Raw genomic sequence first — 12997 nt, forward strand, 5'->3', positions numbered from 1 at the left:
TAAATATTTCAATTTAATTGATTACTCAATTGAAACTAATACACCAGCACTAAGTGATGATATGGCTTACTTTAAGCAAATGTACCTGCAGGGTTCTTGCTGTTCTGAGTTTGTGTTTTCATAGTTTATTGCACTTATAGTAGTAGTTTTATATTATTATATATATTATTATTATATATATTATATTATGTTTTATTTATATTATAGTACTAGTTTTGGATAAAAAAAACGTCTGCTTAATAAAATGTGATATATATGTGATATATGTGATAAATACAGTTTATCCTGCTTTATTATTCCACCGCTAAATTAACAGCGTGGACCTATCCAAAGCAGGCCCTACTGCTGATACATACCTGAACACGAATACGCAACTTAGAACAATACATTAATAAAAAGCCAACTAAAAACCATTAAAAACCTCCCCATGAACACTCGGAGAAGGCGGAAGCAGCGACATCAGGGGGCGGCTCTGCGGTAACACCAGCAGGAAACAGACAGGAGTAGAGTAGAGGAACCTCAGCGTTAGCGTGGACAAAAGCACCGGACCATTTATAGCGGCGCACTCACGTAGCCTCCATGACAGCTAACAGTTGACAACAGTAAGGTAAACAGGCTTCCTTTATTTAATGTAACGCTACCTTGTAACAAGCAGCTGTAGAGCCTTTAATGTGCTCTCAGAAACAGAGCGTGTTAATAAAGAACAGACTGTCAAAATAAATAAAACATTCTCACAAAGCAGATGAAATAGCGTTAATATTTGTAGTATTAGCGCAGCCTTACAACGAAAGTGTAATTTTCTTATTATTCCAATGATGTATTGAAAATATAGTGTTCGGGTTAAAAAAACAAAAACTAGCAGCCCAACTGAATGTTTGCAAAATGCAAAAAGGAATACATTTGGAAAATATGAGCTGTGGATGCTGAAGAGAGCATTTGGAAAACATGAGCTAACTAAATTAAAACGATGCATTTAAAATGTGTAGTTCATTGAAATGAACAAAGTAGTGCATAAAGTGTATTTCTTTGTATTTGTGCACACAATAAAATACATGTAAACATGTTCATTCAGTTAGCCATGGAGAGACTTGGCATTGGATGAATCACAACCACCTCATCCAGCGTTAGTGTAGTTTAAAGATGGGAGACAATAGTGCGTTAATATGTTAATATGAGACTACTGACAGGGGGTCAGGTGGCTTAATCACTTTGAATTTAACGGCTAGTAATGTTTTCATGTTTATTTTGTTATTTGTTTGTTGTTGTTTTTTCACCCTACCTTAGCATTGTCTTGTAGATAATAGTATCTGGAATATTAGATCTGCAGTTTGATATCCCCCAGATCCTTAGGAAGGTGCATGTACAAACTTGTCCTAAAGTACGCTCATGTAAAGGAGAAATGTTAACATGCATGTGTGATGGAGGCCGTTGACTGGCCTGCACTGGTCTCTAACCTCAACCCCATCCCACTGAGTGTTTTTTCTACCACAGTAGCCAATACTGATGACAGACATCCTCTCATGATCTCTTTTGCAGTTGATGTTGGCCTCTCTGTCCACGATGATGTCACATGGCTTTAAGAGCAGTAAGCAGGACTTCACCTTTGGACCATGGAAGGTGACTGCAGCCAGAAACCACATCATGAAGTCCAAAGACATTGAAGGGTGAGATACTGTAGGCACCAGATATACATTTGTCTTTTACTGGTCAAATAAATGGTGTCATCAGAGTTCAAGTTATGCAGCCCAAGTATGTTCAACACAGCAGATTTGTTTAATTCTAGCCTATTTGCGTATAAAATGACCAACATATCTAAGGTTGCACAACCAATAACTCGCTGTGTCTTTTTTTAGGATTGAGCTTCAAATATGTATCTTATTGTAAGCATAATTATATAAAGTATGTTGAATTTCTGAATAAATGTAACCAGCTGTTTTCTGTTTGCCTCTCCAGGTTAGCGGGGGAGATGAACATGCCCTCCCTTCCAGAGATGCTGTTTGGGGACAACATCCTGCGCATCCAACACAACGACGGCTACGGCATCGAATTCAACGCCATTGATGCCCTCCGGAGAGTCAACAACATGGAGGACGCTGTGAAGGTGGCCTGTGCTCAGGAGTGGCAGGAGAGCAGGTGAATGAGACTGACAGCTGGAGAACGGTTTTGTTCAAATTCTATATGACAAAACGTTGTTCTTTTTCAATGCAGATTTCTTTTTTTACTAAAAACATGTTTTTTAGAACTCTAAGGTTCGCTCCTGCAGAATTAATTACAGTCTGTTAATTGACAATTTATTAGCGCAATCGAGACAGTAATCTGTGGCCTTTTCACCAGTAGAACTCTTCTCAAAAACCACTTGGGAGTTTTCAAAACTGCACACAGCTCGCCCTTAGCCAGCTGTGGGTAAATGTCTATCAAACACTTCATCAGATCTTATTCCTCCTTTCACCCGCTGTCTGAAACCAGAGCAGAGCATTCTGATCTGTTATGATTGGTCAACCGCTTAGAGAATTTTCGGGAAAGTCCCGCCCCCTTACGTACAATGTGTTGGAGCCCTAGCAATTATAAGCGTGAGTGTTACATAGTGATGTCATTATGTTACTGAAGTAAACAAAGGAGTCAAAAGGAGTTGTTTCAGGCAGGGGGGAGAGAAACTCCCTCTGGAGGAGATACAGGGGTTTTAGCCTTTGCAGACCCTTTAGATGCACAAGCTCCTCCTGTGGTACACGTTTTGTGTCTGTCCTCATTTTTGCAATCGTTGACACATGTCTGTTCATGCCTTGATATTGACGTGACTCCAGTCACTAAGATGATCACTAAAATAAATGTTACACACCAACCATTGAAACAAGTTTGATACCAGCATGTGATCGCAGGCAGTTTTGTTTCATTATTGAAAGAGATTAGCTGTCATATGGAACAGGGATTTACGCGTATGATGTGATTTAAAATCTAGAATTCTAAAGGAAACCATAAAATATGTAATAGAATAGCTGTGTGCAGGTTTGGAATTGAATTACAAAGTGAAAGACATGTAACAGCCATTCATTCCCAGAGACAGAAATAATCGGAGCTGTGTAGTTAACGTTAACCTCTGTGGTTTCCTTTCAGGGCGGATTCTGAACACTCCAAAGAGGTGGTGAGACCCTACGACTGGACCTACACCACAGACTACAGAGGCACCCTCATAGGAGAGAATATGCAGATGAAGGTGGGTCATTTTCAGCCTTGGAATGGAACACAGTTTCATCAACACCTCAGTGATGTGGACCCCTACCTTGAGTTGTGTCCCGCTCCTCCCCCCACTGTTTTTCATGTCTCTGGTTCCTGTGCAGGTAGTGAAGACAGAGGAGCGGATCGACATGGAGAAGCTGAAGGCTCGGGAACAGATCATGTTCTTTGACGAAGTGCTGCTGTTCGAGGACGAGCTGCACGACCACGGCGTGTCCATGATCAGCGGGAAAATTGTGAGTAATAGAACCCCAATAAATTAAAAAATAAATAAAAGCAATGTCATACAAGTACAAATACACACAATACCATTTACTACAAACTTGTTTTGTTATTGTTTTTATGCTAGGAATACATATTTGTTAAAGGTGGAGTATGTAATTTATTTCAGAAACACTTTTTGTTATATTCCATGGAATGCTCTTAACATCCCGATAGCAATGAATACATTAAAAAAACGTCCTCTCTGGAAGCCGTAGCGCTGTAAAAAGCACGACCAATCATCTGAGCCGGCCCGGCTAAAGTAACTGGATGGCCTACCTGCCTGTCAGCCTTCCATCTGTGCACAAACTTATCTCGTGCCCTCATTGGTCATGTGCGCGTTCGTGTGTGTTGGAGGAGGGGCTCTGTAAGGAAGAGGCAGATTTTTTCCGGTTGTGTATTTTCAAATTCTAGCGCACTCGAGCTGGTTTCTCCAAAATGACCTACCCTACCTTTAACTGAACTAAAGTCAATATTAGAATTGGTGATCTAAAAAATTTTGTGTAACAAGTTTGTAATTTATTTCTAAACTAAACTTGAATTGTTGATAAATTATACTAACAAGATTTGGGTTCCGTCCATTCCAAATTTGAACCCCAATGGTTGTCCAACAGCTCCTTCTACACAGTGTTTGTTTGCCTAGTTAGGTACTCGCTAACCTTCATTTGTAGGTATTTAACAGCTCATACTATTGAACAGAATAAGGACCAGATTTAGTAACAGAACAAATATGGTAGATTTCAGCCCCAGTCTGTGTAACCTGCAGCCCTTCGTTAATTACGGGGAGTTTCACTGAGAGCCACAGAACATCACAGTTACTCACAATCAGACCTGAAGCCTGCCCACAATGCAGCCAGCCAATGAAACCTCCAACCAGGTGAATTCTGGGAGTGAGGGAGAACTCGGCAGGCACAGTTAAGTGGTGGGATTTGTCTAGAACACAAGGGCTAGGGTTGAACTATCAAAATCAACCTTTTCCTTAACATCAGTGAAAAACACAGTGGTGTCAGGGGAACAACACATCCAACTGTCTTACACTATGTATTTATGATGCAACCTCTGGTGTTGCTGATGTTACTGTGCGTCTGCTGTGTAAAACTACACTTTCAATTGATGGGCTACTAAAAGTGCATCTGGGTTCTTATAGGGTTGTTTCATGTGGGCTTTATAAACATGAAGAAAAGATAAACGGACAAGATTGTATTACTTCACGACCAAGGTTTGAATGCCCACACTCACCCTCCTGTCAATGTGTAGTGTTGACTTAGGCTGGAGCCACACGAGGACGATAACGCAAACGGACCGCAATCGTTATCAAAAAAGTATTCCATCCACACGCAACAGGCACCAGAGACGTGTCCGTTCACACGAGAACCCGCTCGAAAGCACTGGAGACGCTGTAGTACATATGCCAGGCCTGTAAGTGGCGCTGTAGTCCTGCCACAAAAGCAGCGAAGAAGACTTCCCGCGCATGGTTGCCATGGTTGCCCTTCATTTCAAACCTTTATTTATGCAGGTGAATCCCATTGAGATCATTGATCTCTTTTTCAAGGGTGACCTGCTGCAAGTAGGTTCCACATGAAACATATAAACATAACAGAAAAACTAAAAGGACATCATACAGCATATTTACAGCGACTACAGTTTACATAGCTAGTAACATTTACAGGTTCCAACAGTTTCCGATTGGATAGCATCTATCCTTGCTTTAAAAATATTTAGTGGACCAAATTGCACAGCTTCCATTCCTTTTGCAGACTATTCCAAGACAGAGGAGCTGCGCATCTAAAAGCTGTCTTCACTAAGACAGTCCTAGCAGTTGACACATTTAATAAAACCACAGCATTCGATCTCAGGCAGTAGCCACTTACAATTAGCCGTGAGATCAGGGAGCAGATATAAGATGGAAGTTTCCCTAACATGGCTTTGTATATAAAAATGTACCAGTGACTGAGCCTCCGTACAGTTAGTGAAAGCAAACCAGCCCTTGCATACAGGGTACAGTGATGGGTTTATGCTTTACAGTTTGTCACAAATCTCAGTGCACTGTGATACGCAGCATCTAACTTGACCAGGCAATTGGCAGGTGCATTCATATACATCAGATCACCATAGTCCAGCACAGGTAAAAAGGTCACAGTGACTAGCCTTTTCCTGGCCTCAAGCGAGAAACAGGACTTGTTCCTGTAGAAGAAACCTAGCCTAACCCTCAGCTTTTTAAGCAGGTTATTGACATGAAGTTTAAAAGTGAGACAACCATCAAGCCAGATACCAAGGTATTTGTAACAGGTAACCACTTCAAGTTTTATTCCTTGCGTAGTTACAATATCTACAACAGGTCCCTTCTGTTTATTCTCCGCTGTGGACGCTCTGGCTCTTTTTCTCCCTCCCCGAGTCAAGCGTGTGCTCCTGTTGTAATTCTCTCCGGTAGTCCACCAGCAGATGACAAACACCCACCTCTCCGCCTCTTCCAAGGGACGAGGGGACCGTGCGGCAGAGTTTCAGTTCAACAGCCGGTCAACATGTCCGTTAAAGTTTAAATCTTCCGGACAAAATTAGAAAAGTGCCGGTCAAAGGTCTACTTTGTTATTTGTTGAGCTTTAAAACAAATTGATAACGACTCTATATAATAATATAATAATAAAAAACGGAGCCTCTCTTTTCCTCCCCCTCTTCTGACAGCCCAGCAGCTGATCTCTGAGCAGGAGAGGCGGGGCTATTGCTTCAATGTTATCAGGAAATGGTCGTATAGGCGTAAACACGGAGCCGTTTGCCCCCCCAGAGCGTCTCGTTTGCAGATCTACCCACCTTGGGACCCGTTATCGTTTTCTGCGTTTCCATGTCGGCCTCGTGGGGCCGAACCGTCTATCTGATAGTGAACTGTAGCAGATACGACTGTTATCGTCCTTGTGTGGCCGGGGCTTTAATTGCAAGTAATTAGTGTAACATTCATTGTTCGCACACACAGGTTACGGCATAAGATTGCAAATTATTAATAAGCATCCTAACTCACATTGTCCACTGTGTTTGTAGGTAACGATCAGCTGTTTACGTAAACAGCCAAATTATGTGTTACTTTATGTTGCAGCTGCAATGAATTGTGGGACAGCATTATCTCCTTTCCTTTTGTGAAGTATGGTCCAGTGTATCCTAAGCTAAAGGACATAAAAAGGAGGCACTGAAGCTTCTTTTCCTATCATCTATAGAATGTATCAGCCTGGCATGGCTGCCACTAACTTTCCTGATCATTTCACATTGTAACCTTCCTGAGAGAAAAAGATCAGAGAAGGAATGATGATCCTCCTAACGGACTCTTTCTTTAACATACTGTATCATGATATGATGATTTGAACCCTTTGTAACGTGTTGCTGTGTGTTGTTGACAGAGGGTGATGCCCACCAGTTTCTTCTTGTTGCTGCGTTTCTTCCTACGAGTGGACGGAGTGCTGATCAGAATAAACGACACACGACTGTATCATGAGGTACGTCTACTTCCTCCAGCCAGGGTACAGTGCATGGTTTTATAATGGGCAAGGCGTATCATTTAAATGTGGTTCAAGTTATATACTTTATATATAAGTGTTTAGAAAGTTCTACACCATACACATGTTATATATTATAGTACAATTTGCACATTTGTATTTAAACTTTGTACATGTACAGTGCATCTGGGAAGTATTCATACCCCTTCACTTTTTTGTATGTTACAGCCTTAAATTCATTTGTTTTCTCAACATTCTACACACAATACCCCATAATGACAAAGTGAAAACAGCTTTAAAATAATTTGTGCAAATGAATTAAAAATAAAACACTCAAATATCACATGTCCATAAGTATTCACACCCTTTACTCAATACGTTGTTGAAGCACCTTTGACAGCACTTACAGCCTCAAGTCTTCTTGAGTATGATGCTACACGCTTGGCACACCTATCTTTGGGCAGTTTCTCCCATTCTTCTTTGCAGATCGTCTCAGGCTCCATCAGCTTGGATGGGGAGCGTCGGTGCACAGCCATTTTCAGATCTCTCCAGAGATATTCAATCTGGTTCAAGTCTGGGCTCTGGCTGGGCCACTCGTGGACATTCACAGACATGTCCCGAAGCCACTCCTTTGTTATCGTGGCGGTGTGCTTAGGGTCGTTGTCCTGTTGAAAGGTGAACCTTCGCCCCAGTCTGAGGTCCAGAGCGCTCTGGAGCAGGTTTTCATCAAGGATCTCCTTGTACATTCATCTTTCCCTTGATCCTGACTAGTCTCCTAGTTCCTGCTGCTGAAAAACATCCCACAGCATGAAGCTGCCACCACCATGCTTCACTGTAGGGGTGGTGTTGGCCAGGTGATGAGCGGTGCCTGAGTTCCTCCAGACTTTCATCAGACCAGACAATTTGGTTTCTCATGGTCTGAGTCCTCTCGGTGCTCCATGGGGGCTTTCATGTGCCTTTTACTGAGGAGTGGCTTCCTTCTGGCCACTCTACCATAAGGCCTGATTGGTGGAGTGCTGCACAGATGGTTGTCCTTCTAGAAGGTTCTCCCATCTCCACAGAGGAACACTGGAGCTCTGTCAGACTGACCATCGGGTTCTTGGTCACCTCTCTGACCAAGGCCCTTCTTCCCCATTGCTCAGTTTGGTTTGGGCGGCCAGCTCTAGGAAGAGCCCTGGTGGTTTCAAACATCTTCCATTTGCAAATGATGGAGACCACTGTGCTCGTTGGGACCTTCAATGCTGCAGACATGTCTCTGTACCCTTCCCCAGATCTGTGCCTTGATACAATCCTGTCTCTGAGGTCTACAGACAATTCCCTGGACCTCATGACTTGGTGTGTGCTCTGATATGCACTGTCAACTGTGGGACCTCATATAGACAGGTGTGTTCCTTTCCAAGTCATGTCCAATCTATTTAATTGACCACAGGTGGACTCCAGTCAAGTTATAGAAACATCTCAAGGATGATCAGTGGAAACGGGATGCGCCTGAGCTCAATGTTCAGTGTCATAGCAAAGGGTGTGAACACTTATGTACATGTGATATTTCATTTGATTATTTTTAACATATTTGCGAAAAAATTCTTTAAAAACGTTTTCTGTGTCATTATGGGGTATTATGTGTGGAATGTTGAGACAAATAAATAATTTAATCCATTTTGAAATAAGGCTGTAACATAACAAAATGTGAAAAAAGTTAAGGGGTATGAATACTTTCCGGGTGCACTGTATATCAATATTTTAAAATCTTTTATTAGATATCTTACTTTTTGTTGATATATTTCTATCATTTCTATTTTATTTCTTTAATTTTCAAAAATGGAGCAACTGTCATAAAACCCAGTTTACTGTGTCTGATTATCCACACTCACAAGTGAATAAATGGGGATTGTGTTTCTGATTCCAGGCCGGAGCGAGTTACATGCTACGAGAGTTCAGCACGAGAGAAAGTAAAATAGCAGACTTGAAGGTGAGTTGTGACACGACACTGGTCAAAAAGCTGGCCATGTCTCATGGTGATCATTTATTAAAGGGTCTATGCCCCTAGCTTTCTATCTGCCATCACTCCTTTTTTAATCCTGCTATCATTACAGTGTATTTTCCTGCCTCTTACTTTGCTCGTCTTACACGTAGTCAGTATCGAACAGTGGAACCTGCATAGAATATCATAAAGTCCTTCTGTTTATCATTGTAAAGCTAACACTATAATCACAGCGAGTCACACGACACTGAGGACCACGTCTTTTCACCTTCACATTGAATTATGGATAGTTCCACCACAAGAAGCAAAGAAAGAGCTTTAACTAAGGGATAATGTACAAAGAGGCGGCCATTAATGAATTACAAAATGACCTTGTGACCTTAGCAACGGTTATAACTTTGCTTGGCAGCGGTGTGTCATCGAGTATTAACAACCTCTGAAATGTCCAAATTGACCAATCAGAATCGAGTAGCATTGTTTTTTTATTCAATAAATCAAAGTTGACTCTTTTTCCATCATTAATCTTGACATAGTGGTTAACCATTTAATACACCTTTACAATCTGATGCAATCCTTTACAACAACAATACATCAAACCTTTACATAAATAATACTGTGCTGTTCTGAATGACTCACAGTTTAATGTTGAAATATATTATAGGGTGTTGAACTGGAAGGCATTATAGTCAGAGGCATCCTAATGTTTTGCAATTCCCATTTACAATCATGAGGGTTGAAGAATTATTATCTTTGTCAAATTAGAATTAGTTTCTATTTTACGTTTTCATTGGAATGTACATACAAAAGAAACTGTACCATACATTCATCTAAATCCTGCCTTTGCTACACTATCTGCATAAAAACGTTCTACATCACCATTTATTTATATAAAAACATCATTTTGGTAATGAAAATAATTGTTCAATTTAAATGTCACCTTTGGTTATCAGCCGATTGGATGCAAAGTCTTACAGACTGTGTATAGAGTCGTGAAGGAATGAGTCCTAAAACCTAGAAATGAGTTAGCATTTTGTACTTTGTTTGAAGCTTAAGTTTTTCTTTTTACTTCTGTGGAGAATATCCTGCTGAACAAAAGGTGTAAGTATCATTAACATTTGTTGGCCAGAGAGTTTATTTTCAGCATTATTCCGAAATCCAATGAAAAAAATCCATTGCTTTTTGTCAAGGTAGTCCTCGCCATCACTTTATTTAAACTGTTAATGTATTGAAGCTTCCTACTGTATGATGTGCTGCATTTCTAGTAGTCATTTGAAAGTGTCCCTCCCTCACCAGAATGTTCCCGCTGCACTGTACACGGATCCTAATGAGATCGCCCAGCACCTAACACTGAAGCTGACGGATTGTGAGAAGCTGGAGCTGCCTGCGATGTCGCCTCAGAGAGCTGTTAATGACGTCCAGTGACCGCCATACTAATATGTCACATTGATGTGTTGCATGATAACAAATTGAAATAGTAGTCTTAACCCACATTCTTCCTGGTTACATAACAAACATCCCCTTCAAATATCTGTACAGGAATAGTTTTTATATGTGCCACTATGATGGTCCTTAAACTCCTGCCACTTGTTTCAGTGTTCACAGTGCAGTGTGATGCACTATAATATCAAGGAACCTTTAACCCTAGTGAAATACTTTGGTCCAGCTTCTGACTGTTCATATTTGAACTGGTTTTGTTTTATGATACATTTTTTCACTGCCTTTGACATGAAAAGGCTTGCTAGTGTAGCTGTCTCATGCTTGTAATATCAGTATATCAAAAATGTGTTTGTAAAAAAAGCGACACAAACAGCACTGTATTTTCTGAAGTCAGTCATGAAGAATTTCTGTAAATATGTCTACTGTATTTTCTACGGTGACTTATAGAACTTAAACTAGTGTGTTCTCCATTCGCAGTCCAACACCTTCAGGATCTCTGTGAATACGTCTCCCATATGGCCAAATATACATTCGTCTGTGTACAAATATCTGGCTTGCTTTGCTGATGCTGGATTCTTGTTTTCTTTTTACAATGTTTGTGATGTTTGACATGTCAAAATGCATTTCTACCAGTAATTATTATTTCAATGAATCTCCACATTCAATGCAAATAGGTTTTCATTGTTATTTTGCTTTTGCATTTGACCTGCGTTTAGTTTCACTTTAGAATCAGAATGGACCGTGAAGCAAAATGAGCAAACGTAGTGATATCAAATGTTTTTAATTTAATGAGGAATTGCTAATAAATACTATACATGAATATAGGGTTAATCATCCAACAGGATAATTCATTTGAGTGGCAGAAAGACAGAATAGGATGGGTTTTTTTAAAACACAAGAAAGAAAGAACTAGAGGGAGAGATGAACTAACACATTGCGGGTTTGGGTCTTTTCTATGGGTCGGGACAATAAAATAACTTCAGAACAATGTCAACCATGGTGCATAACAAAATAAATGCCATGTTTTGTGTGTAGAAAAAACACATGTTTGTGCTGTATGTCCATGTTTCTGTGAATGAAGTTCTCATAAAGTTCTGCATTAAGGCTTGGTGCTGTTTTTGATTGTTGGTGTTTAACTCTAGGCTCCTTTTTATCTGAGGGGCAACATGATGATGTCTACAGTGTTTTCTTTAAAGGTTAAACATGAAGGTGTCAGTGTGGACAGAGGAAGTAGGCCGCCCTCTTGTGGGCAACTCGATTTTAACAGGATAACAACTGGTGACTTCTAGAATTGTGTGAGTAACATTCTGTTTTTAGACTTCTCTGTTTCAGTGTGTGTACTCTGTATAAATGCTCTGTAGTTGATCTGACTGAAATTGTGATTTTAAATCTCAAAACCGCTACAGTATCTGTTAGGCAGAAACTTGGGACAAGTAATTTGACTGAAACCTTAAAACTGAACTAACTGACTGCTAGGGTTAACTTTGATTTAAACATTTGTGGAATACTAAGAGCTTTATTGAGTAGGTGTAACTGTATTAAGGGTTAAACTCATAACTTTATAACTTAGGGTTTAATGTAATTGTAAAACCATTGGGCCACTGAAAAGATACTATAGCAACTCAAGAGGGAGCCAGTCTAGATTTCCTTTTGAGGGCCACCAGCTGCAGAGAGTGAACTAATTAAAGGGACGTGGCCCCACAGCTGTGAGAACTCAGCAATCAGGTGTCCATTTTAGGTAGCACTTTCCTGGAGCGGCAGCTTCAGCGTCAGACAGGCTAAGACTGACAAAGACAAAGGAGTCCTGCGGGAGTAAGACTGACAAAGACAAAGGAGTCCTGCGGGAGTCACGAGGGAGACAAATCCTACTTTGATTGAGCTCAGTATCGCTGGTGTTTTATCTAATTGTTTAGCCTCTCATGCTATAATCATGTGTATTTTCTCCATTCCTGTTCATGTGTCTTCTCGCAATTATCACTGGCCCTGTGTATCTGGTAATCGATATAACCGGCCTGCTCTCGTCTATCCCACATGCTCCACTGAGATCCAACATCTAGTTTCAGGCGGCCTGTGGAACTGCCAGTCAGCTGTTCCTAAGGCTGACTTCATCTCTGGCTACGCCTCCCTGCAGTCTCTGGATTTCCTTGCTCTCACTGAGACCTGGATTACTCCATCCAACACATCCACCCCAGCAGCTCTCTCCACAGCATATTCCTTCTCCCATACACCCAGACCCACTGGCAGAGGAGGTGGCACTGGTCTCCTGCTCTCTCCCAAATGGAGCTTTTCCCTCTTCAAGCTACCTAACTTCACTCCTTCCACCTTTGAATTCCATGCCGTCACAGTATCCCATCCTATACAATTAACCATTGTTGTTCTCTACCGTCCACCAGGCGCCTTGGGGGACTTCTTGGAGGAATTAGATCATCTCCTCTCACACATCCCTGAAACTGGCCCTCCCGCTGTACTTCTCGGAGACTTCAACCTCCAGACGGGGAAGATAGACGAACTAACATCTCTGTTAACTGCCTTTGCGTTCTCACTGTCTCCGCTTTCTCACTGTCTCCTTCCCCACCGACTCATAAAGCTGGCAATGTCCTTGATC

The 12997-nt window shown here is 41.1% G+C and overlaps 1 protein-coding gene across 2 annotated transcripts; it reads left to right on the top strand.

Moving 5' to 3' along the window:
- Positions 1 to 459: 459 nt before the first annotated feature.
- On the top strand, positions 460 to 11500 carry tiprl (TIP41, TOR signaling pathway regulator-like (S. cerevisiae)). 2 transcript variants are annotated; one of them, XM_034226674.1, is made up of 8 exons: positions 460 to 607; positions 1537 to 1664; positions 1954 to 2133; positions 3112 to 3211; positions 3336 to 3467; positions 6879 to 6974; positions 8881 to 8943; positions 10249 to 11500. In XM_034226674.1, exons 2-8 carry the CDS (start codon positions 1540 to 1542, stop codon positions 10375 to 10377), a joined length of 825 nt encoding a protein of 274 aa, XP_034082565.1. In that variant the 5' UTR covers positions 460 to 607; positions 1537 to 1539; the 3' UTR covers positions 10378 to 11500. The 2 variants fall into 2 exon arrangements, with proteins under 2 accessions (XP_034082565.1, XP_034082566.1); XM_034226675.1 differs by having other exon boundaries at positions 475 to 602.
- Positions 11501 to 12997: the final 1497 nt, after the last annotated feature.

Source organism: Gymnodraco acuticeps, unplaced genomic scaffold (genome assembly GCF_902827175.1).
Source record: "Gymnodraco acuticeps unplaced genomic scaffold, fGymAcu1.1, whole genome shotgun sequence".
Lineage (NCBI taxonomy): Eukaryota > Metazoa > Chordata > Actinopteri > Perciformes > Bathydraconidae > Gymnodraco > Gymnodraco acuticeps.